This window comes from Ranitomeya variabilis, chromosome 4 (genome assembly GCF_051348905.1).
Source record: "Ranitomeya variabilis isolate aRanVar5 chromosome 4, aRanVar5.hap1, whole genome shotgun sequence".
Classification (NCBI taxonomy): Eukaryota; Metazoa; Chordata; class Amphibia; order Anura; family Dendrobatidae; genus Ranitomeya; species Ranitomeya variabilis.
The window spans coordinates 146,010,362-146,037,419 of NC_135235.1; the positions used below are offsets into that span (position 1 = coordinate 146,010,362).

The following is a 27,058-nucleotide window of genomic DNA, read 5'->3' on the forward strand; positions in this document are numbered from 1 at the left end:
GTGAAATTGCAAAAAAAGTGCAATCCCACACTTGTTTTTTGCTTGGCTTTTTTGCTAGGTTCACTAAATGCTAAAACTGGCCTGCTATGTAGTAGAAAATCAGGTGTGCTGTGAGCGCCGACCACAGGGTGGCGCTCACAGCTACCGGCGATCAGTAACCATAGAGGTCTCAAGGACCTCTATGGTTACTATTCTGAAGCATCGCCGACCTCCGATCATGTGACGGGGGTCGGCGATGCGCTCATATCCGCCGGCCGGATGCGGTAGTTAAATGCTGCTGTCTGCGTTTGACAGTGGCATTTAACTAGTTAATAGTGGCGGGTGAATCACGATTTCACCCGCCGCTATTGCGGGCACATGTCAGCTGTTCAAAACAGCTGACATGTCCCGGCTTTGATGCGGGTTCGCCGCGGAGCCCTGCATCAAACCAGGGGAGCTGACCTCGGACGTACTATCCCGTCCGAGTTCAGTAAGGGGTTAATGTCCTGTAGTTCATGGACTAAATTGAATCCCTTCCCAATGTCCGCCATACACATAAGTCACGGCAGTGAAAGAATTCCCGCAATACATGTAAGGTGCTGTGATAGGCTTAGCTCGGAGGTAGAGCCTACGGCATTGGCAGCGTGTAACAACTGTACCTCACAGCTGACATCCTACTGCAATGGCTTCTGGCACCAATTGCGACAGTTTAACCTTTAATATGCCATTGTCATTAGAGAACATGTCATGTAGATGGTTATTAGACTTCAAGGACTTCCTTCTTCTCCTCAGTGACATATTCTGTGAGCACTGATGGTTGTCATGGCAACTGGAGAGCAAAAAATTACTTCCACGGCAGTTAGACTCAGCCATAAGCAGGGTCTAAAGAGCCTCCTGTTAGTGAAAAGTGCTGTGTCGCGATCCAACAGCAAAAAGTTTTAGTAACATAGTGGGACTAAGTAAAAAAGTAAAGATTGTCCAATAACATTTGTAAAAATGAAAACAGAAAAATGAAAAATAGTATGAAAAGGAGCAATAACAGGTTTTTAAATTAGAAATGCTGTTTTTATATAAAAGCAAAAGTAAGCTAAAACATAAAATACACACAATTGGAACACATTAAAATATATAAAACACTTCAAAAAGTAGGTTTTCATCATATTAACTCACAAAAAGATGAAATAAAAAGTAATCAAAAAGTTGTAAATATTTAACCCCTTTCTGCCATCGGACATACTACCCCATCCATGTGACCTGGGACTTAATTTCCAGGGACAGGATAGTACGTCATAAGCAATCAGTCGCTCTCCCCAGTGAGCGCGGCCGATCACGGCCGGGTGTCAGCTGATTATCACAGCTGACACCTGGCACTTTTACACCTGGATAATGCGATCAAACAAGATTGCAGAGTTCCGGTGGCATGGAGAAGCATTGCGCATGGAGGTTGCTCCCTGCGTGCTTCCCTGAGACCCTCAGAACAACGCGATGTGATTGCCTTGTTCTTAGGTTCTCCCTGCCTGCAGACCCCCGGATCAAAGATGGCCGCGGGGTCATTCCGGCTCCTGCAGGGAGGTGGCTTGTCAGTGCCTGCTGAGAGCAGACACAAGCAAGCCTCCTGCACTGCCTGTCTAATCGCTGATCTGACACAGTGCTGTGCAAAGTGTCAGATCAGCGATCTGACTTTGTACAATGATGTCCCACCCTGGGACAATGTAAAAAAGTTAAAAAAAAAAATACTTTGTAAAAAAAATTTTTTTTAAATTCCTAAATAAAAAAAATATATATATTGTTCCAATAAATACATTTCTTTATGTAAATTATAAAAAACAATAAAAGTACACATTTAGTATCGCCGTGTCCATAACAATCCCATCTATAAAAATGTCCCATTAGTTAACCCCTTCAGTGAACACTGTATACAAAATAAATAAAAAACAAGACAAAAAAACAATGCTTTATCATTGGGCAGCACGGTGGTGCAGTGGTTAGCACTGCAGCCTTGCAGCGCTTGAGTCCAGGGTTCAAACCCCACCAAGGACAACATCTGCAAAGAGTTTGTATGTTCTCTCTGTGTTTGCGTGGGTTTCCTCCCACATTCCAAAAACATACTGATAGGGAATTTAGATTGTGAGCCCATCGGGGACAGCGATGATAATGTGTGCAAAACTGTGAAGTGCTGTGGAATACTTCAGCGCTATATAAAAATAAAGATTATTATTTATTTATTATCATACTGCCGAACAAAAAGTGTAATAACACACGATCAAAGATGGATATAAATAAACATGGTACTGCTGAAAATGTCATCTTATCACCAAAAAACAAGCTGCCATACAGTGTCATCAGTGAACAAAAAAGTTATAGACCTCAGAATAAAGCAATGCAAAAATAATTATTTTTTACATAAAATAGTTTTTATTGTATAAAAGTGCCAAAACATAAAAAATTATAAGAGGTATCGCTGTAATCATACTAATCAGAAGAATAAAATAGCTGTATCAATTTTACCACTCACGGAATGGTATAAACGCCCCACCTAAAAGAAATTCATGAATTGCTGGTTTTTATTCATTCTGCCTCCCAAAAATTGTAATAAAAAGTGATCAAAAAATGTCATGTTCCTGAAAATGATACCAATAAAAACGTCCACTCGTCCGGCAAAAAACAAGACGCTACATGACTCTGGGGGCCAAAATATGGAAAAACTATAGCTCTCAAAATGTGGCAATGCAAAAACTGTTTTTTTGCATTTAAAAGTGTCTTTTAGTGTCTGACAGCTGCCAAACTTAAAAACCCGCTATAAATAGTAAATCAAACCCTCTTTATCACCCCCTTAGTTAGGGAAAAATAATACAATTAAAAAAAGTATTTATTTCCATTTTAGAGTTAGGGTTGAGGCTAAAGTTAGGGTTAGTGTTGGGGTTTTTTCTATAGTTGGTTTAAGGGTTTGGATTACGATTATGGTTGGGGTTAGAGTTTGGATTAGGGTTGGGATTAGTGTTAGGGGTTTGTCAGGGTTAGGGTTGTGTTTAGGATTATGTTTAGGTTTAGGATTAGGGTTAGGGGTGTGTTGGGTTAGGGGTGTGTTGGGTTAGGGTTGGGATTAGGGTTTGAGGCGTGTTCTGGTTAGGGGGCTTCCACTGTTTAGTCACATCAGGAGCTCTACAAGTGCAACATGGTGTCCGATCTCAATTCCAGCCAATTTTGCATAGAAAAGTCAAACGGCACTCCTTCCCTTCCGAGCTCTACCATGCGCCCAAACAGTGGTTTACCCCCACATATGGGGTATCGGTGTACTTAGGACAAATTGAACAAAAACTTTTGGGGTCCAATTTCTCCTGTAACCCTTGGTAAAATAAAACTATTGGAACTGAAGTTACTTTTTTTGTGAAAAAAGTTAAATGTTAATTTATTTAAACATTCGGAAAATACCTGTGAAGAACCTAAAGGGTTAATAAACTTCTTGAATGTTGTTTTGAGCACTTGATGAGTGCAGTTTTTAGAATGGTGTCACTTTGTGGAATTTTCTTTCATATAGACCCCTCAAAGTGACTTCAAATGTGATGTGGTCCCCAAAAAAATGGAGTTGTAAAAATGAAAAATCGCTGGTCAACTTTTAACCCTTTTAACTCCCTAACAAAAAAAATTTGGTTCCAAAATTGTGCTGATGTAAAGTAGACATGTGGGAAATGTTACTCATTAATATTTTGTGTGTAACATATCTCTGTGATTTAAGGGAATGTAAATTCAAAGTTAGAAAATTGCGAATTTTTCAAAGTTTTTGCCAAATTTCCATTTTTTTCACAAATAAACGCAAAGCATATCAAATAAATTTTATGACTAATGTGAACTAAAATATGTCATGAGAAAACATTGTCAGAATCACTGGGATCCATGGAAGTGTTCCAGAGTTATTACCTCATAAAGGGACAGTGGTCAGAATTGTAAAAATTGGCCCAGTCATTAACATGCAAACCACCCTTGGGGGTTAAGGGGTTAAAATAGTCATCCTGAAGAAGACATCAAGGTGACTCTGAAATGCATTGACAATAAACCTACATTTTGCCTTGTTAATGGATTGTTGTGATTCTAGAGGTAATATTATTTCCACACCCCAGCTATTTTAAATCTGATAATTTTATAGAAAAAGCAGCATCTAGATTGCCAACTCTTTAGGCATTATATTATTATATCTGAAAAGACCCAAAAACATAATTAATGTAACACTCTAAAAACAAAAAACCTTATACTAACTTCACCAATCACCTCTGAGGCCACCCTCATTGCTCTCTGCTCACTCTCCAGTCCTTAGCACTTCGTCACGTCACTTTAGGCCACAATCTCTCCCTGAAAGAAGGCTCTTGAGTTAACTTGGAATGCTCTGAAGCCTATTCATGGATGGAAATCCCAGCCTAGAGTGAACCCCACGTCAGAGATGGAGCACAGCATAAGTGGCCAGGGAGCGGAGCTGTGAGTTGAGAATGTTTTTTTTTTTTTGCTGGATTCATGCAGAGCAAATAAAAAAAATCCATATTCTTGAAAATGACGATTTTTGTAAGATTCAAGAAGTTTTAAATTTTACTCAAATACATTTGCTCATCTCTAGTGGTAGATGTGGGAACTTTAAGAATAGTTTTAGAGAATCAGGCTGCAAGCCAAATAGAAGTACCAATGAGGTAGAATACTGGAATATTACTGGGGAAAAAGTAGGAATTTATGGAGTTATATCCATTGATTAAATCTTGGTGCAGAGCCGAAGGATTTAAGTTCATAGAGTTGACTTTGTATAAGGCTGTAATCTGCTTTTTGCAGAATTATTGTAACTGAAAGGAAGGGGATCTGCTCTGCTGGGGGACAAGGCATAAAATGAAGGGTTCGATAAGATAGACAGTGTTCCGATTTTATAATTATGGAGAAGTGGAATCTAGGGGAGGATTAGGTCAATGCATTTGTGAGATACATGTGTTATAAACACAAATTAAAGACAAATCTGTATTTGTCGCCTATATAAATACATGTCACAGTCTGACTGACCAATATATACTTAACCCCTTCATGACCCAGCCTATTTTGGCCTTAATGACCTTGCCGTTTTTTGCAATTCTGACCAGTGTCCCTTTATGAGGTAATAACTCAGGAACGCTTCAACGGATCCTAGCGATTCTGAGATTGTTTTTTCGTGACATATTGAGCTTCATGTTAGTGGTAAATTTAGGTCGATAATTTCTGAGTTTATTTGTGAAAAAAACGGATATTTGGCGAAAATTTTGAAAATTTCGCAATTTTCACATTTTGAATTTTTATTCTGTTAAACCAGAGAGTTATGTGACACAAAATAGTTAATAAATAACGTTTCCCACATGTCTACTTTACATCAGCACAATTTTGGAAACAAATTTTTTTTTTGCTAGGAAGTTATAAGGGTTAAAATTTGACCAGTGATTTCCCAATTTTACAACAAAATTTACAAAACCATTTTTTTTAGGGACCACCTCACATTTGAAGTCAGTTTGAGGGTTCTATATGGCTGAAAATACCCAAAAGTGACACCATTCTAAAAACTGCACCCCTCAATGTGCTCAAAACCACATTCAATAAGTTTATTAACCCTTCAGGTGTTTCACAGCAGCAGAAGCAACATGGAAGGAAAAAATGAACATTTAACTTTTTAGTCACAAAAATGATCTTTTAGCAACAATTTTTTTATTTTCCCAAGGGTAAAAGGAGAAACTGGACCACGAACGATGTTGTCCAATTTGTCCTGAATACGCTGATACCTCATATGTGGGGGTAAACCACTGTTTGGGCATACGGCAGGGCTTGGAAGGAAAGGAGCGCCATTTGACTTTTTGAATGAAAAATTGGCTCCAATCTTTAGAGGACACCATGTCGCGTTTGGAGAGCCCCCGTGTGCCTAAACATTGGAGCTCCCCCACAAGTGACCCAATTTTGGAAACTAGACCCCCCAAGGAACTTATCTAGAAGCATAGTGAGCACTTTAAACCCCCAGGTGCTTCACAAATTGATCCGTAAAAATGAAACAGTACTTTTTTTTCACAAAAAAATTATTTTAGCCTCAATTTTTTCATTTTCACATGGGCAACAGGATAAAATGGATCATAAAATTTGTTGGACAATTTCTCCTGAGTACACTGATACCTCACATGTGGGGGTAAACCACTGTTTGGGCACATGGTAAGGCTCGGAAGGGAAGGAGCGCCATTTGACTTTTTGAATGAAAAATTATCTCCATCGCTAGCAGAGACCATGTCACGTTTGGAGAGCCCCTGTGTGCCTAAACATTGGAGCGCTCCCACAAGTGACCCCATTTTGGAAACTAGACCCCCCAAGGAACTTATCTAGAAGCATAGTGAGCACTTTAAACTCTCAGGTGCTTCACAAATTGATCCGTAAAAATGAAAAAGTACTTTTTTTTCACACAAAATTTCTTTTAGCCTCAATTTTTTCATTTTCACATGGGCAACAGGATAAAATGGATCCTAAAATTTGTTGGGCAATTTCTGCTGAGTACGTTGATACCTCATATGTGGGGGTAAACCACTGTTTGGGTGCACGACAAGGCTCGGAAGGGGAGGCGTGCCATTTGACTTTTTGAATGGAAAATTAGCTCCAATCGTTAGCGGACACCATGTCGCGTTTGGAGAGCCCCTGTGTTCCTAAACATTGGAGCTCCCCTACAAGTGACCCCATTTTGGAAACTAGACCCCCCAAGGAACTTATCTAGATGCATAGTGAGCACTTATAACCCCCAGGTGCTTCACAGAAGTTTATAACGCAGAGCCGTGAAAATAAAAAATAATTTTTCTTTCCTCAAAAATGATATTTAGCCCAGGATTTTTTAATTTTCCAAGGGTAATAGGAGAAATTGGACCCCAAATGTTGTTGTCCAGTTTGTCCTGAGTACGATGATACCCCATATGTGGGGGTAAACCACTGTTTGGGCACACGGCAGGGCTCGGAAGGGAAGGCACGCCATTTGGCTTTTTGAATGGAAAATTAGCTCCAATCATTAGCGGACACCATGTCACGTTTGGAGAGCCCCTGTGTGCCTAAACATTGGAGCTCCCGCACAAGTGACCCCATTTTGGAAACTAGACCTCCCAAGGAACTTATCTAGATGTGTGGTGAGCACTTTGAACCCCCAAGTGCTTCGCAGAAGTTTATAACGCAGAGCCGTGAAAATAATAAATGTGTTTCCTTTCCTCAAAAATATTTTTTTAGCCCAGAATTTTTTATTTTTGCAAGGGTAACAGGAGAAATTGGACCCCAAAAGTTGTTGTCCAGTTTCTCCTGAGTACGCTGATACCCCATATGTGGGGGTAAACCACTGTTTGGGCACATGCCGGGGCTCGGAAGGGAAGTAGTGACGTTTTGGAATGCAGACTTTGATGGAATGGTCTGCGGGCGTCACGTTGCATTTGCAGAGCCCCTGATGTGCCTAAACAGTAGAAACACCCCACAAGTGACCCCATTTTGGAAACTAGATCCCCCAAGGAACTTATCTAGATGTGTGATGAGCACGTTCAACCCCCAAGTGCTTCACAGAAGTTTACAACGCAGAGCCGTGAAAATAAAAAATCATTTTTCTTTCCTCAAAAAAGATGTTTTAGCAAGCAATTTTTTATTTTCACAAGGGTAACAGGAGAAATTGGGCCCCAGTGTTTGTTGCCCAGTTTGTTGTGAGTACAGTGATACCCCATATGTGGGGGTAAACCACTGTTTGGGTGCACGTCAGGGCTCGGAAGGGAAGTAGTGACATTTGAAATGCAGACTTTGATGGAATGGTCTGCGGGCGTCACATTGCATTTGCAGAACCCCTGATGTGCCTAAACAGTAGAAACACCCCACAAGTGACCCCATTTTGGAAACTAGACCCCCCAAGGAACTTATCTAGATGTGTGATGAGCACGTTCAACCCCCAAGTGCTTCACAGAAGTTTACAACGCAGAGCCGTGAAAATAAAAAATCATTCTTCTTTCCTCAAAAATTGTCTTAGCAAGTAATTTTTTATTTTTGCAAGGGTAACAGGAGAAATTGGACCCTAACAGTTGTTGCCCAGTTTGTCCTGAGTACGCTGGTACCCCAAATGTGGGGGTAAACCACTGTTTGGGCACACGTCGGGGCTTGGAAGGGAGGGAGCACCATTTGACTTTTTGAATGCAAGATTGGCTGGAATCAATGGTGGTGCCATGTTGCGTTTGGAGACCCCTGATGTGCCTAAACAGTGGAAACCCCTCATTTCTAACTTCAACACTAACCCCAACACACCCCTAATCCTAATCCCAACTGTAGCCATAACCCTAATCCCAACCCTAACCCCAACACACCCCTAACCACAACCCTAACCCCAACACACCCGTAACCCTAATTCCAACCCTAATCCTAACCCTAATCCCAACCCTAACCCTAATCCCAACCTGTTATGGTTCTCAATGGCAAGAGAACATAGCCCAGCATACATAGGAACTAGCTCTTGGAAGGATGGAAACTTAAACTGACCATGAACTAAACCTGCCGCACAACTAACAGTAGCCGGGTAGCGTAGCCTGCGTTTTATCCCTAGACGCCCAGCGCCGGCCGGAGGACTAACTAATCCTGGCAGAGGAAAATATAGTCCTGGCTCACCTCTAGAGAAATTTCCCCGAAAGGCAGACAGAGGCCCCCACATATATTGGCGGTGATTTAAGATGAAAATGACAAACGTAGTATGAAAATAGGTTTAGCAAAATCGAGGTCCGCTTACTAGATAGCAGGAAGACAGAAAGGGTACTTTCATGGTCAGCTGAAAACCCTATCAATACACCATCCTGAAATTACTTTAAGACTCTAGTATTAACTCATAACATCAGAGTGGCAATTTCAGATCACAAGAGCTTTCCAGACACAGAAACGAAACTGCAGCTGTGAACTGGAACAAAATGCAAAAAACAAACAAGGACAAAAGTCCGACTTAGCTGGAAGTTGTCTGGTAGCAGGAACATGCACAGAAAGGCTTCTGATTACAATGTTGACCGGCATGGAAGTGACAGAGGAGCAAGGTTAAATAGCGACTCCCACATCCTGATGGGAACAGGTGAACAGAGGGGATGATGCACACAAGTTCAATTCCACCAGTGGCCACCGGGGGAGCCCAAAATCCAATTTCACAACAGTACCCCCCCCTCAAGGAGGGGGCACCGAACCCTCACCAGAACCACCAGGGCGATCAGGATGAGCCCTATGAAAGGCAAGGACCAGATCGGAGGCATGAACATCAGAGGCAGTCACCCAAGAATTATCCTCCTGACCGTATCCCTTCCATTTGACCAGATACTGGAGTTTCCGTCTGGAAACACGGGAGTCCAAGATTTTTTCCACAACGTACTCCAACTCGCCCTCAACCAACACCGGAGCAGGAGGCTCAACGGAAGGCACAACCGGTACCTCATACCTGCGCAACAATGACCGATGAAAAACATTATGAATAGAAAAAGATGCAGGGAGGTCCAAACGGAAGGACACAGGGTTAAGAATCTCCAATATCTTGTACGGGCCGATGAACCGAGGCTTAAACTTAGGAGAAGAAACCCTCATAGGGACAAAACGAGAAGACAACCACACCAAGTCCCCGACACAAAGCCGAGGACCAACCCGACGCCGGCGGTTGGCAAAAAGCTAAATCTTCTCCTGGGACAACTTCAAATTGTCCACCACCTGCCCCCAAATCTGATGCAACCTCTCCACCACAGCATCCACTCCAGGACAATCCGAAGATTCCACCTGACCGGAGGAAAATCGAGGATGAAACCCCGAATTACAGAAAAAAGGAGACACCAAGGTGGCAGAGCTGGCCCGATTATTGAGGGCAAACTCCGCTAAAGGCAAAAAAGCAACCCAATCATCCTGATCTCCAGACACAAAACACCTCAAATATGTCTCCAAAGTCTGATTCGTCCGCTCGGTCTGGCCATTAGTCTGAGGATGGAAAGCAGACGAGAAAGACAAATCTATGCCCATCCTAGCACAGAATGCCCGCCAAAATCTAGACATGAATTGGGTTCCTCTGTCAGAAACGATATTCTCCGGAATACCATGCAAACGAATCACATTTTGAAAAAACAGAGGAACCAACTCGGAAGAAGAAGGCAACTTAGGCAGGGGAACCAAATGGACCATCTTCGAGAAACGGTCACACACCACCCAGATGACAGACATCTTCTGAGAAACAGGAAGATCCGAAATAAAATCCATCGAGATGTGCGTCCAAGGCCTCTTCGGGATAGGCAAGGGCAACAACAATCCACTAGCCCGAGAACAACAAGGCTTGGCCCGAGCACAAACGTCACAAGACTGCACAAAGCCTCGTACATCTCGTGACAGGGAAGGCCACCAGAAGGACCTTGCCACCAAATCCCTGGTACCAAAGATTCCAGGATGACCTGCCAACGCAGAAGAATGAACCTCAGAAATGACTTTACTGGTCCAATCATCAGGAACAAACAGTCTACCAGGTGGGCAACGATCAGGTCTATCCGCCTGAAAATCCTGCAAGGCCCGCCGCAGGTCTGGAGAAACGGCAGACAATATCACTCCATCCTTAACCCCTTCACCCCCGGAGCTTTTTCCGTTTTTCCGTTTTCGTTTTTCGCTCCCCTCCTTCCCAGAGCCATAACTTTTTTATTTTTCTGTCAATTTGGCCATGTGAGGGCTTATTTTTTGCGGGACGAGTTGTACTTTTGAACTACATCATTGGTTTTACCATGTCGTGTACTAGAAAACGGGAAAAAAATTCCAAGTGCAGTGAAATTGCAAAAAAAGTGCAATCCCACACTTGTTTTTTGCTTGCCTATTTTGCTAGGTTCACTAAATGCTAAAACTGACCTGCCATTATGATTCTCCAGGTCAGTACGAGTTCATAGACACCTAACATGACTAGGTTCTTTTTTACCTAAGTGGTGAAAAAAAATTCCAAACTTTGCAAAAAAATAAATAAATAAAATTGCGCCATTTTCCGATACCCGTAGAGTCTCCATTTTTCGTGATCTGGGGTCAGGTGAGGGCTTATTTTTTGCGTGCCGAGCTGGCATTTTTAATGATAGCATTTTGGTGCAGATACGTTCTTTTGATCGCCCGTTATTGCATTTTAATGCAATGTCGTGGCGACCAAAAAAACGTAAATCTGGCGTTTCGATTTTTTTTTTCATTACGCCGTTTAGCGATCAGGTTAATGCTTTTTTTTTATTGATAGATCGGGCGATTCTGAACGCAGCGATACCAAATATGTGTAGGTTGGGTTTTTTTTTTATTGATTTATTTTGATTGGGGCGAAAGGGGGGTGATTTAAACTTTTATATTTTTTTTATTTTTTTCACATTTTTTTTAACTTTTTTTTTTAACTTTTACCATGCTTCTATAGCCTCCATGGGAGGCTAGAAGCAGGCACAGCCCGATCGGCTCTGCTACATAACAGCGATCATCAGATCGCTGTTATGTAGCTAAAATGCAGGTGTGCTGTGAGCGCCGACCACAGGGGGGCGCTCACAGCCACCGGCGATCAGTAACCATAGAGGTCTCCAGGACCTCTATGGTTACAATGTACAAGCATCGCCGACCTCCGATCATGTGACGGGGGTCGGCGATGCGCTCATATCCGGCCGCACGGCCGGATGCGGTAGTTAAATGCCGCTGTCTGAGTTTGACAGCGGCATTTAACTAGTTAATAGCGGCGGGTGATCGCGATTTCACCCGCCGCTATTGCGCGCACATGTCAGCTGTAAAAAACAGCTGACATGTCGCGACTTTGATGTGCGCTCACCGCCGGAGCGCACATCAAAGCGGGGGTCCCGACATGTGACGTACTATTCCGTCACATGTCGGGAAGGGGTTAAGGATACCTGTAGGTTCAGAATTACCAGGGGAGTCAGGCTCAAAACTCCTAGAAAGGGCATCCGCCTTAACATTCTTAGAACCCGGTAGGTATGACACCACAAAATTAAACCGAGAGAAAAACAACGACCAGCGCGCCTGTCTAGGATTCAGGCGTCTGGCGGACTCAAGATAAATTAAATTTTTGTGGTCGGTCAATACCACCACCTGATGTCTAGCCCCCTCAAGCCAATGACGCCACTCCTCAAAAGCCCACTTCATGGCCAAAAGCTCCAGATTCCCAATATCATAATTCCGCTCGGCGGGCGAAAATTTACGAGAAAAAAAAGCACAAGGTTTCATCACGGAGCAGTCGGAACTTCTTTGCGACAAAACCGCCCCAGCTCCGATTTCAGAAGCGTCGACCTCAACCTGAAAAGGAAGAGCAACATCAGGCTGACGCAACACAGGGGCGGAAGAAAAGCGGCGCTTAAGCTCCCGAAAGGCCTCCACAGCAGCAGGGGACCAATCAGCAACATCAGCACCCTTCTTAGTCAAATCAGTCAATGGTTTAACAACATCAGAAAAACCAGCAATAAATCGACGATAAAAGTTAGCAAAGCCCAAAAATTTCTGAAGACTCTTAAGAGAAGAGGGTTGCGTCCAATCACAAATAGCCCGAACCTTGACAGGATCCATCTCGATGGAAGAGGGGGAAAAAATGTATCCCAAGAAGGAAATCTTTTGAACCCCAAAAACGCACTTAGAACCCTTCACACACAAGGAATTAGACCGCAAAACCTGAAAAACCCTCCTGACCTGCTGGACATGAGAGTCCCAGTCATCCGAAAAAATCAGAATATCATCCAGATACACGATCATAAATTTATCCAAATAATCACGGAAAATGTCATGCATAAAGGACTGAAAGACTGAAGGGGCATTTGAAAGGCCAAAAGGCATCACCAAATACTCAAAGTGGCCCTCGGGCGTATTAAATGCGGTTTTCCACTCATCCCCCTGCTTAATTCGCACCAAATTATACGCCCCACGGAGATCTATCTTAGAGAACCACTTGGCCCCCTTTATGCGAGCAAACAAATCAGTCAGCAGTGGCAACGGATATTGATATTTAACCGTGATTTTATTCAAAAGCCGATAATCAATACACGGCCTCAAAGAGCCATCTTTCTTAGACACAAAGAAAAAACCGGCTCCTAAGGGAGATGACGAAGGACGAATATGTCCCTTTTCCAAGGACTCCTTTATATATTCTCGCATAGCAGCATGTTCAGGCACAGACAGATTAAATAAACGACCCTTAGGGTATTTACTACCCGGAATCAAATCTATGGCACAATCGCACTCCCGGTGCGGAGGTAATGAACCAAGCTTAGGTTCTTCAAAAACGTCACGATAGTCAGACAAGAATTCAGGAATCTCAGAGGGAATAGATGACGAAATGGAAACCAAAGGTACGTCCCCATGCATCCCCTTGCATCCCCAGCTTAACACAGACATAGCGTTCCAGTCGAGGACTGGGTTATGAGATTGCAGCCATGGCAATCCAAGCACCAACACATCATGTAGATTATACAGCACAAGAAAGCGAACAATCTCCTGATGATCCGGATTAATTCGCATAGTTACTTGTGTCCAGTATTGTGGTTTATTACTAGCCAATGGGGTGGAGTCAATCCCCTTCAGAGGTATAGGAGTTTCAAGAGGCTCTAAATCATACCCACAGCGTTTGGCAAAGGACCAATCCATAAGACTCAAAGCGGCGCCAGAGTCGACATAGGCATCCGCGGTAATAGATGATAAAGAACAAATCAGGGTCACAGATAGAATAAACTTAGACTGAAAAGTGCCAATTGAAACTGACTTATCAAGCTTCTTAGTACGCTTAGAGCATGCTGATATAACATGAGTTGAATCACCACAATAAAAGCACAACCCATTTTTTCGTCTAAAATTCTGCCGTTCGCTTCTGGACAGAATTCTATCACATTGCATATTCTCTGGCGTCTTCTCAGTAGACACCGCCAAATGGTGCACAGGTTTGCGCTCCCGCAGACGTCTATCGATCTGGATAGCCATTGTCATGGACTCATTCAGACCCGCAGGCACAGGGAACCCCACCATAACATCCTTAACGGCATCAGAGAGACCCTCTCTGAAATTCGCCGCCAGGGCGCACTCATTCCACTGAGTAAGCACAGACCATTTACGGAATTTTTGGCAGTATATTTCAACTTCATGTTGCCCCTGAGATAGGGACATCAAGGCTTTTTCCGCCTGAAGCTCTAAATGAGGTTCCTCATAAAGCAACCCCAAGGCCAGAAAAAACGCATCCACATTGAGCAACGCAGGATCCCCTGGAGCCAATGCAAAAGCCCAATCTTGAGGGTCGCCCCGGAGCAAGGAAATCACAATCCTGACCTGCTGAGCAGGATCTCCAGCAGAGCGAGATTTCAGGGACAAAAACAACTTGCAATTATTTTTGAAATTTTGAAAGCAAGATCTATTCCCCAAGAAAAATTCAGGCAAAGGAATTCTAGGTTCAGATATAGGAACATGAACAACAAAATCTTGTAAATTTTGAACTTTTGTGGTGAGATTATTCAAACCTGCAGCTAAACTCTGAATATCCATTTTAAACAGGTGAACACAGAGCCATTCCAGGATTAGAAGGAGAGAGAGAGAGGAAGGCTGCAATATAGGCAGACTTGCAAGTGATTCAATTGAAAGCACACTCAGAACTGAAGGAAAAAAAAAAAAAAATTTTCAGCAGACTTTTTTTTTTTCTCTCCTTTCTCTGCCAATTAATTTAACCCTTTGTGGGCCGGTCAAACTGTTATGGTTCTCAATGGCAAGAGAACATAGCCCAGCATACATAGGAACTAGCTCTTGGAAGGATGGAAACTTAAACTGACCATGAACTAAACCTGCCGCACAACTAACAGTAGCCGGGTAGCGTAGCCTGCGTTTTATCCCTAGACGCCCAGCGCCGGCCGGAGGACTAACTAATCCTGGCAGAGGAAAATATAGTCCTGGCTCACCTCTAGAGAAATTTCCCCGAAAGGCAGACAGAGGCCCCCACATATATTGGCGGTGATTTAAGATGAAAATGACAAACGTAGTATGAAAATAGGTTTAGCAAAATCGAGGTCCGCTTACTAGATAGCAGGAAGACAGAAAGGGTACTTTCATGGTCAGCTGAAAACCCTATCAATACACCATCCTGAAATTACTTTAAGACTCTAGTATTAACTCATAACATCAGAGTGGCAATTTCAGATCACAAGAGCTTTCCAGACACAGAAACGAAACTGCAGCTGTGAACTGGAACAAAATGCAAAAAACAAACAAGGACAAAAGTCCGACTTAGCTGGAAGTTGTCTGGTAGCAGGAACATGCACAGAAAGGCTTCTGATTACAATGTTGACCGGCATGGAAGTGACAGAGGAGCAAGGTTAAATAGCGACTCCCACATCCTGATGGGAACAGGTGAACAGAGGGGATGATGCACACAAGTTCAATTCCACCAGTGGCCACCGGGGGAGCCCAAAATCCAATTTCACAACACCAACCCTAACCACAACTGTAACCCCAACACACCCCTAACCCTATCCGTAACCCTAACCACAAGCCTAATCTTAACCCTATTTCCAACCCTAGCCCTAATTCCAACCCTAACCCTAAGGGTATGTGCCCACGTAGCGGATTCGTGTGAGATTTTTCCGCACGACTTTTGAAAAATCTGCAAGTAAAAGGCACTGCGTTTTACCTGCGGATTTACAGCAGATTTCCAGTGTTTTTTTGTGCGGATTTCACCTGCGGATTCCTATTGAGGAACAGGTGTAAAACGCTGCGGAATCCGCACAAACAATTGACATGCTGTGGAAAATACAACGCAGCGTTTCTGCACGGAATTTTCAGCACCATGGGCACAGCGGATTTGGTTTTCCAAAGGTGTACACGGTACTGTAAACCTGATGGAAAACTGCTACGAATTCGCAGCGGCTCCGCGGCCAATCCACTGCGGATCCGCGGCCAATCCGCTGCGGATCCGCGGCCAATCCGCTGCGGATCCGCATCCAATCCGCTGCGGATCCGCGGCCAATCCGCTGCGGATCCGCGGCCAATCCGCTGCGGATCCGCATCCAATCCGCTGCGGATCCGCGGCCAATCCGCTGCGGATCCACGGCCAATCCGCTGCGGATCCGCAGCCAAATCCGCACATGCCATAACCCTACCCCTAACCCTAACCCTACCCCTAACCCTACCCGTAACCCTAACCCTAGTTCTAACCCTAACCCTAGTGGAAAAAAAAATAAATATATTTTCTTTATTTTATTATTATCCCTATCTATGGGGGTGATAAAGGGGGGGGTTTATTTATTATTTTTTTTATTTTGATCGCTGTGGTAGAACCTACCACAGCGATCAAAATGTACTTGAATGGAATCTGCCGGCGGGCGTACTGAGCATGCGCCCGCCATTTTGGAAGATGGCGGCGCCCAGCGAGGAGACGGCCGGACACCGGGAGGATCGGTAAGTATGAAGGGGTGGTGGGGGGGTGGATTGGAGCACAGGGGGGGTGATCGGACCACAGGGGGGAGTGGACAGCAGGACGGGGGAGCGGGCAGGAGCACGGGGCAGCGCAGCACAGGACGGAGGGGACCGGACCCCATAACGGAGGACTGGGGGGGCGATCGGTGGGGTGGGGGGGGCTCACATCAGTATTTCCAGCCATGGCCGATGATATTGCAGCATCGGCCATGGCTGGATTGTAATATTTCACCTGTTTTTTAGGTGAAATATTACAAATCGCTCTGATTGGCAGTTTCACTTTCAACAGCCAATCAGAGCGATCGTAGCCACGGGGGGGTGTAGCCACCCCCCCTGGGCTGAAGCACCACTCCCCCTGTCCCTGCAGATCGGGTGAGATTGGAGTTAACCCTTTCACCCGATCTGCAGGAGCGCGATCATTCCATGACGCATACGCTGCGTCATAGGTCGCATTGGCACCGACTTTCATGACGCAGCGTATGCGTCAAAGGTCGTGAAGGGGTTAAAGTATTCCATTTTACCATTTGTATTATTATTACTATCTAACAATAGCTACTTTCAGTAAATGTGATGAAGTGCACACTTCTACGTGAGGAAAACTTTTGTTTTTCCTTTTTTTTTCATTCCACCATGTGGTTTTGAATACTTTGAATGGTGGGCGGCATTCTTGATATTGGGTATTTTTGGGTAGTTTTCTGATATATAGGTCCCTAAAAGTAATTTCAAGAATGACATGGTCCTTAAAAAATAGTATTTGCAAATTTCTTTAAAAAAAAAAATGAAAAATTGCTGCAAAACTTTTATCCTTTCTAACATTTTAATTCAATAAAAGAGTCCTATTGGAAAGTAAACATATGGCAAATATTGATTGTTAATGGAAATTTGTCAGCTGTGTTTTGCTATGTAATCTGAGGACATCATGAGTTAGTAGTTAAAACACAAATTCCAACTATGTGTCACTTATCAAATTGTGTGCTGTTATTTATTTATAGTGAAGATTTTATCGCAAGGACATTATCATTGATGTGACTAGTTAGCACTGGTCCAACTCCACCCCCTCTTGTGATAAGCAGCTCACTGTAAATGCAGAGTCTGATGTTGGTGGGTTAGGTTTCTCAGCTCTACTTCCTCCTAAAGAACTGTGGTTTAGTCACAATTACTGCACCCAGTGAACTAAGTGATACATCATTAGATTTAGGGTCTCTTTGCCTACATCATGTTGTTCTCAGATGAGGTAGCAAAAACCTGGTGACAGATTGCCTTTAACTATTATGTGTGACGTGACGTCTGTTTTAAGAGCAAAGAAATTGAAAGTTTGAAAATTTCTAATTTTCAAAAAGTAGCAGCAATTTTCAGATATTTTCCCAAATAAGTGAAAAACATACAGTACAGACCAAAAGTTTGGACACACCTTCTCATTCAAAGATTTTTTCTGTATTTTCATGACTATTAAAATTGTACATTCACACTGAAGGCATCAAAACTATGAATTAACACATGTGGAATTATATACTTAACATAAAAGTGTGAAGCAACTGAAATTATGTCCTATATTCTAGGTTCTTCAAAGTAGCCACCTTTTGTTTTGATGACTGCTTTGCACACTCTTGGCATTCTCTTGATGAGCTTCAAGAGGTAGTCACCGGGAATGGTTTTCACTTCACAGGTGTGCCCTGTCAGGTTTAATAAGTGGGATTTCTTGCCTTATAAATGGTGTTGGGAACATCAGTTGTGTTGTGCAGAAGTCTGGTGGATACACAGCTGATAGTCCTACTGAATAGACTGTTAGAATTTGTATTATGGCAAGAAAAAAGCAGCTACGTAAAGAAAAGCGAGTGTCCATCATTACTTTAAGAAATGAAGGTCAGTCAGTCTGAAAAATTGGGAAAACTTTGAAAGTGTCCTCAAGTGCAGTGGCAAAACCATCAAACGCTACAAAGAAACTGGCTCACATGAGGACGGCCCCAGGAAAGGAAGACCAAGAGTCACCTCTGCTTCTGAGGATAAGTTTATCTGAGTCACCAGCCTCAGAAATTGCAGGTTATCAGCAGCTCAGATTAGAGACCAGGTCAATGCCACACAGAGTTCTAGCAGCAGACACATCTCTACAACAACTGTTAAGATGAGACTATGTACAGCAGGCCTTCATGGTAAAATAGCTGCTAGGAAACCACTGGTAAGGACAGGAACAAGCAGAAGAGACTTGTTGGGCTAAAGAACACAAGGAATGGACATTAGACCAGTGGAAATCTGTGCTTTGGTCTGATGAGTCCAAATTTGAGATCTTTGGTGCCAACCACAGTGTCTTTGTGCGACGCAAAAAAGGTGAACGGATGGACTCTACATGCCTGGTTCCCACCGTGAAGCATGGAGGAGGAGGTGTGATGGTGTGGGGGTCCTTTGCTGGTGACACCGTTGGGGATTTATTCAACATTGAAGGCATACTGAACCAGCCTGGCTACCACAGCATCTTGCAGCGGCATGCTATTCCATCCGGTTTGCATTTAGTTTAAAAACTTTAAATGAGAAGGTGTGTCCAAACTTTTGGTCTGTACTGTAAATAGATTGCACACATGCTTGTTAACATTCCATGAGATGTTCACAACTGTGATGTTTGTATTGTTTATAATGTTTCTTATATGAATAAAAAAAATCTTTGAAATGGAAAAAAATAAATATAGAAACTAGTGGAAGGCAAATAAGATCCTCAAGTAAAGGAAACACTACCATGGAACCTAAAGGGGTTGTGCCACCATAGATAGAATATATTAAAATATATAGGCAATACTGTAGAAATCATGTAAATAAGTGCTTTTGTAAATTAAACCTACTACAACTTGTGCTCCAATTAAACCATATCTACTGTTGAAGCTCAGTATAGTACGCGCTAGTGATAGCATTAGTGGTTTCTATGCCCATCTACCTAACCCTCTCTAGAGACCAAACATGCGCAGTTCCCTCTTCCTTTCAACTGGCTATGCAGGTTGGATACATCTGTTAGACGAGGGATCTCATCCAGATGACTAAAATTAGTTAGGCATGGGGACTTCTAGTATTTCCTGCAGTTAATGAGTTCAGTGAATATTCATAAGCCGCATGTAAAGCATGGCTGGTCAAAGTAAAGAATGTCAACACACAGAGAGAGGACAATACTTCTCTCAGGTACACTGATATCAATAGTTAACAACTTTACATTAAATCTATGTCCCTTAAGGTACCGTCACACTCAGCGACGCTGCAGCGATATAGACAACGAGCCGATCGCTGGAGCGTCGCTGTTTTGGTCACTGTAGAGACGTCAAACACAGCAACTCCAGAACGATGCAGGAGCGATCTTGTGACGTAACGGTGACTCGCTTATCATTCTCACTGGTTGTTAGCTCCATGTAAAACATTGCTGACATCATTGCTTTTGATGTCAAACATGACGATACATGCCGACCTGACCATTAAATAAAGTTCTGGACTTCTAGCTCCGACCAGCGATATCACAGCGGGATCCAGATCGCTGCTGCGTGTCAAACACAACGATATCGCTAACCAGGATGCTGCAACGTCACGGATCGTTGTCGTTCTCGTTGCAAAGTTGCTGAGTGTGACGGTACCTTTAAGCTCACCTAGTAAATAGTAATTGCAGACAGACACTGGACTACAATAGCTATGTGAATACAGAGGACCAGTATAAGAGGAGTCCTATACCTCTATTTCTGAAAAAGGAATCCATATCACCCGATCAATCAAATAGTGAGTTTTACTCAAATAACATTTAATGTAATTTGCCTGTGGATGAAGAAAGCAATAGTTCTGAAGACAATTCCTCAGAACCTGAAAAGAAAATAAAGGATGAAATCCTTAAAATTGTATGAAAAAGTACTGGTGAATACATTGATGTCTCATCTTATGCAAAAATCGTACTAGATAACCAGAGAGTAGAGGAAGCATACTTATGTATACTTTATTCTTTATGATTCTTTATTCCCCCATCCCTCTTCCTTTTCCCTTTTCTCTATTTTCTTTAGGCTATTAGTACGGTATATAGCCTTTTGTGGCTAATGAATAACCTTGTACACTTGTTAGTTGATTAAGTATTGCGGGTGCAAGAGTGCCATGCTCAAGTCCCCGTCCTGGCTGCTAGGGTACGTTCCCATGATCAATGTTTGTTTAGGCTTTCATGCATCTGAATTTCTGCATGAATCCCAAATCTTTGCCACTATTAATGTATGTTTTATTCCTCTCTTTGGTATTTTAGAATAGATGTGAATATAGATAGATAGATAGATAGATAGATAGATAGATAAAGATAGACAGATAGATAGATAGATAGATAGATAGATAGATAGATAGATAGATAAAGATAGACAGATAGATAGATAGATAGATAGATAGATAGATAGATAGATAGATAGATAGATAGATAAAGATAGACAGATAGATAGATAGATAGATAGATAGATAGATAGATAGATAGATAGATAAATAGATATTGGGTAGATAAAGATCTGATGAGATATATAACTACTGCTGTGCGTGTGTAGTTTACTGTACTTATATTAACATTCTAAATAAATAAACACATAATTGAAAAAAATCATTTGGTGTTCCCCCTATTTTTGATAAACAGCCAAGGTAAAGCAGAAACCTGCAGGCTTATATTATAAGACTGAGAAAATCTATGGTTATTGGACATTTCCCAGCTTAAAAATACCAGCCCATAGTCTCTCCAGAAGCAGAACATCACATTAGATGTGCCAATTCTGGCCCTTGTGCGGTGCTAATGGTAGTTGGGGTTGATGACAGCTGCCATCAACCCCTGGAATTAGTAATGGCTTACTATTTTAAACTTAAAACAGTAAGAAGTTACAGACATGGGAGGCAGCAGTGGGGCCATGGCAGAATCGAATATCCTTCCAACAGTTCCGCTACACAGTCCCGTCCCGATGTATGAAGTGTATATGATACCCAATCTTATAACGATAACTAAACAACAAACAGGCTGCAGATTTCTACTCTTACATCAGTATAGCAGCATGTTTATGCCCATGCCTTTTGTATAATATGCATGATCCTGATGGCAGGTTATCTTTAAAATACATGTTACTCCAGTATAATGTGGACTTGGGCTTTCTAAAGTTTGTAGAGTTGATAATACTAATATGCACAGTATACTGTATATACAGGCATATCTATGCATGTCACAAATCATATTCAGCTTTATATTCCACCAATAAACATAGCTTCCTTTTAGCGACTGCTACTTTATTAAGTGTTAGTATACCTACCTGTAGCATTTGTAGATAGCCTTCTTGGGGGTCACAAGGTAGTGAAGCAACACGATGGCTGTTACTCATACATCTGACATTATTGTCTTTTAGAGAAGGAAAGATTTGTCTTATAACGGTGATCCTTCCAAGAGCGCTGTGCACAAGCTCCACTATTTCAGCATCATTGATTTCCTAGACCAAAGAAAGAAAAACACAGTTGATATTAAGTGACTGCTTCCTTATTCACATTCTGTACAGCCAGAAAATCACAACTGTAAGAAAGGATTTATGTGTCTAAGTCTTTGTAGCTAGCTGTTTGGTTGGTTTGCATGAACTTTGGTGCTTGAGCAAATCTGCAAAACCTGTGATCTTCATGTGATAAATAAAATAAGTTATAAGGTCGCATACAAAAGAAAGTTGTTATCCTAGCTATGTTACGTTATTTGTTCCCTTTTACTTATACAGTATTCCTTTAACATATCTGTCTTAAAACAGCAATACTTGTGGGCTTCTCTCCCAACCCATCTTTCCTTATGCACTGCTCATTATGGCAGTCTCTTGGTGCCTCTCGTGTGTTCAGGTAGACATACTTAAGGATCCTTTTTTCCAGTTGCTAGCTTTTTTCTATTGAGTTCTCCAGACTTCTCCATTGCTAGCATTGAACAGCATTGCGCTTGATTTTGTGTTTTTTTCTTAATTTGTGACCTTCATACCATGCAATCTTAAAAATAGTTGTTTCATGTTTAATTTATTGCTATAGGGGTTGACTGGGACATATTGTCTACATGAACAGGGCAGCTTGACACTTGATTATAGTTGCTATGTATTATCTGTTATTATCCATCCTTATGAGTGATTGCTATATGCTATTTTGTGATCCTGTCATAGCTTTCTATTAACTGTTATTTGTCTACTGTTGGTTCAACACACGATTATAAAATCTAATAGTCACCCTTTAAGTTTGAGGGGCAGGGGTGGACGGCCATGATGTTTACATGTTTTTAATTGTTTTTATTGTTTGTGGATTTGTGTGTCCTAGTGTGCAAATAAAGCTATAGATTTTTTCATTGCTTTTTGGTCTGAGTACTGAAACAGGTGTGCACACCCCTCATGGGTCTGGTCTTTCTAGCTTTTTGCTCATGTCGTATTTCCAGGCACGGTGTGGCACCCTTGTACATATATTGACATGTATACTATTTAATGGAGGCGCACCCTATTTCTCTTTTGTTACATAAAGTGCAAAACTATTGTAAAATCAATAAATTACACCTACAGGAATTTTATACTATCCCACTGAATAGGACTGGGGCAGGAATGGGTGTGGCAATGCCTGCTTGTATAATTTATGACAAGATGTGGATTACCTTCCACCACAAATTTCACTCCAGTTACTGTCTGGAGTAATGTTTGATGTGAGACGTATGGTTGCACCTATTAACTATAAACATGAGGATGAATGACCTCGGGGAGATCAAAACATCCATCACCGCGGAGACACCATCACGTGTTTCTCAACGCAGTGATCCAGAACACTGCCCCCATCCCTTATGGGAAATATAAAAATGCATGTAGAAAAGCCGCGGAGACACCATCATGTGAGAAACACGTGATGGTCTCTCCGCGGCTTTTCTACATGCATTTGCACCTACTAATTAGTCAGGTGCCTCTGACTTCAACATGCCCCCTAGTCAAGACTGCCATGAAGAACTTAGTAGCTTAAAGGTACCGTCACACTAGGCGATATCGCCAGCGATCCGTGACGTTGCAGCGACCTGGATAGCGATATCGCTGTATTTGACACGCAGCAGCGATCTGGATCCCGCTGTGAAATTGCTGGTCGCTGCTAGAAGGTCTGCACTTTATTTGGTCGCTAGGTCGCCGTGTATCGCCGTGTTTGACAGCAAAAGCAAGGATACCAGCGATATTTTACACTGGTAACCAGGGTAAACATCGGGTTACTAAGCGCAGGGCCGCGCTTAGTAACCCGATGTTTACCCTGGTTACCAGCGTAAAAGTTAAAAAAACAAACAGCACATACTCACCAGCGCGTCCCCCAGCCTCTGCTTCCTGACACTGACTGAGCGCCGGCCCTAAACTGAAAGTGAAAGCACAGCGGTGACGTCACCGCTGTGCTGTTAGGGCCGGAGCTCAGTCAGTGTCAGGAAGCAGAGGCTGGGGGACGCGCTGGTGAGTATGTGCTGTTTGTTTTTTTAACTTTTACGCTGGTAACCAGGGTAAACATCGGGTTACTAAGCGCGGCCCTGCGCTTAGCAACCCGATGCTTACCCTGGTTACCCGGGGACCTCGGCATCGTTGGTCGCTGGAGAGCGGTCTGTGTGACAGCTCTCCAGCGACCAAACAGCGACGCTGCAGCGATCGGGATCGCTGTCGCTATCGCTGCAGCGTCGCTTAATGTGACGGTACCTTAAGAATCGTAAGCTACTTCTGTAATCTTCAAACCATTTTTTTTTACTTTGTGGAGTCTTTCACTTCATGGTTACATTGTTGTGGTTCCCAAATTTCGTCCACTTTTCAATAATATAAAGGATTTTGGCATATTTAGGACAACATTTTGCAAGTTGACATGTTGCAACAATGGTATCTAGTTACAGAACTACCTCAAATTTCAGTGAAATCTTTACAATGATTTTTTTACAAATAGTTGCAAAGTAAGATTGTATGGATAGGAGATTTTTATACTTCTTCAGCAAAGAAACTTAATGAAAGACCTGCATACAGTGATAGAAGAGTAATTATCATTATGGATACCAGAAAATAATTCCGATTGGTGGGGGTCCTTATAGTGAAACCCCCCCCACTAATTGCTAAAACCACAATTCTAAGGTGCACAATTCTTGAATGACCATACATACTGAGCGGTGCACATACAGAATTATTCATTTCTGCTTCTGTTGACCAGTTTTACAGAACAGTGTAGAGGCTCGTAGAGCTTCTACTAAGCTCAAACACCACTCTGCATGTGCTCACACAGGAACTGCTCATTTCAGAGTGATGTGTTGAGCAATCAGTACTCAGACACCCTCAGAATTGAAATAAAAGCGGATAGGATCAGGCTCAACCACTGTTGGGTGCTCAGGGGTAAAACGGAAAGACAATGCAAAAGTTCTAACCCCGGCACACTCCAAAAACGTGAAGGCAGAACTGTTGCTATCAAAGTTTTTTTTAATATATCTGGTGCAAAAGAGAATGGTTTCCAAAGTTTCATCAGGAAGACAATCTTATGGTAGTTTTATCATATGTAGGTCCTAGGCTCCCAGATTGCCCTATGGAAGTTAAAAAACTTTGAAAGCAACAGTTCCGTCTTCACTTTTTTGGAGTGTGCTGGGGTTAGATCTTTTGTATTGTGCCATCAGAATAGAAGCACCCTGTAGTTTCTATAGTATGATGTAAAAAATTGTTAGAAATTATAGTTACCCTTAAGACATCTGTAAGTAAAGCACTTAAATTAATTGGACCTATAGCATATTGTTACTTGGCAATAGACAAAGGATCATTTAAAAGGTAAATTTGCCTGCTTCACCAAATTTTCCCACAAAGTTTAATTACCGGAAAAAAATCACAAAAAATTGCATAACTAAAAAGCATGTAATTGCCGGGAAAATAAACGTTTAAAACTCTGAGTTCCCCTTGAAAACTACTGAACCTGTTTTGAGCTCTGCAATGAAATCACAGCTTTTACAGTATCCAAGTGATAGCAACCTATCTGGTTAGGTGAAAACAAAAGGTAAGCTATGGTACCAGCAACTTATTAAACCACACACTGAAGTGTCAGACTTCATAGGATGCTTATATTATATAAACAGTCAAACCATTGTCCATTTTGGAAGAAAATGTATGCCTTGCTTTTGTTTTACACAAACAGTGGAAACTGAGAAATCCTTGGCATTTTCAGACAGCTTCAAAATCTATCAATGTTTTGGAATATCAACAGATTAACACTTTTCTAAATGAAGAAACAACATCTTTTTCACAAGTCATCCCACAATTATCTCTTTAGAGAGGCAAATAAATGCACTAATTTGAGTGTGAAGTTCACCATGTTCCAAATTATTATGCAAATGATATTTTTCTCGCATTTTCCTAAATGGTCAGTGCAAATAACAGTCAGTCTAATAAAAGTCATCACCCATTAGAGTATACATTGAATTTTATTGAAGAAACCTCCCAATGATAACAGAATAATCTCCAAAATGAATAAAGACTCAAAATGCACTGTTCCAAATTATTAGGCACATTAGGATTTTTAAACAATAGATATGTTTTAAAGAACTGAAAATGCTCATTTGTTGAATTTGCAGCATTAGGAGGTCACATTCACTGAACAAAAAAGGTATTTAACTCCAAAACATCCTAACAGGCCAAGTTACATATTAACATAGGAACTAGTGATGAGCGAATATACTCGTTACTCGAGATTTCCCGAGCATGCTCGGGTGTCCTCAGAGTATTTTTTAGTGCTCGGAGATTTAGTTTTTATTGCCGCAGTTGAATGATTTACACCTGTTAGCCAGCATAAGTACATGTGGGGGTTGCCTGGTTGCTAGGGAATCCCCACATGTACTGATGCTGGCTAACAGATGTAAATCATTCAGCTGCAGCAATAAAAACAAAATCTCCGAGCACTAATAAATACTCGGAGGACACCAGAGCGTGCTAGGGAAATCTTGAGTAACGAGTATATTTGCTCATCACTAATAGGAACCCTTCTTTGATATCACCTTCAGAATTCTTGCATCCATTGAATGTGTGAGTTTTTGGAGAGTTTCTGCTTGTATTTCTTTGCATGAAGTCAGAATAGCCTCCCAGAGCTGCTGTTTTGATGTGAACTGCCTCCCACCCTCATAGATCTTTTGCTTGATGATACTCCAAAAGTTCTCTATAGCGTTATGGTCAGGGGAAGATGGTGGCCATACCATGAGTTTATCTCCTTTTATGCCCATAGCAGCCAGTGACGCAGTGGTATTCTTTCAGCACCAGATGGTGCATTGTCGTGCATGAAGATGATTTTGCTCCTGAAGGCACGTTTCTGCTTTTTATACCATGGAAGAAACTTGTCAGTCAGAAACTCTATATATTTTGCAGAGGTCATTTTCACACCTTCAGGAACCTTAAAGGGCCCTACCAGCTGTTTCCCCATGATTCCAGCTCAAAACTTGACTCCTCCACCTCCTTGCTGACATCACAGCCTTGTTGGGACATGGTGGCCATCCACCAACCATTCAATGCTTCATCCATCTGGACCATCCAGGGTTGCTCGACACTCATCAGTAAACAAGACTGTTTGGAAATTAGTCTTCATTAGTGTTGAGCATTCCGATGCTGCAAGTATCGGGTATCGGCCGATACTTGCTGTATCG

The 27,058-nt window shown here is 42.2% G+C and overlaps 1 protein-coding gene across 2 annotated transcripts in view; it reads right to left on the reverse strand.

The window, feature by feature from the left end:
• The window catches only part of GRID1 (glutamate ionotropic receptor delta type subunit 1), a 2,026,904-nt gene that overhangs the window by 600,093 nt on the left and 1,399,753 nt on the right, over positions 1 to 27,058 (reverse strand). For both annotated transcript variants that reach the window (XM_077259310.1, XM_077259311.1), the window contains exon 6: positions 21,699 to 21,872. In XM_077259310.1, coding sequence (XP_077115425.1) covers positions 21,699 to 21,872 — 174 coding nt within the window. The remainder of the gene's footprint in view (positions 1 to 21,698; positions 21,873 to 27,058) is intronic.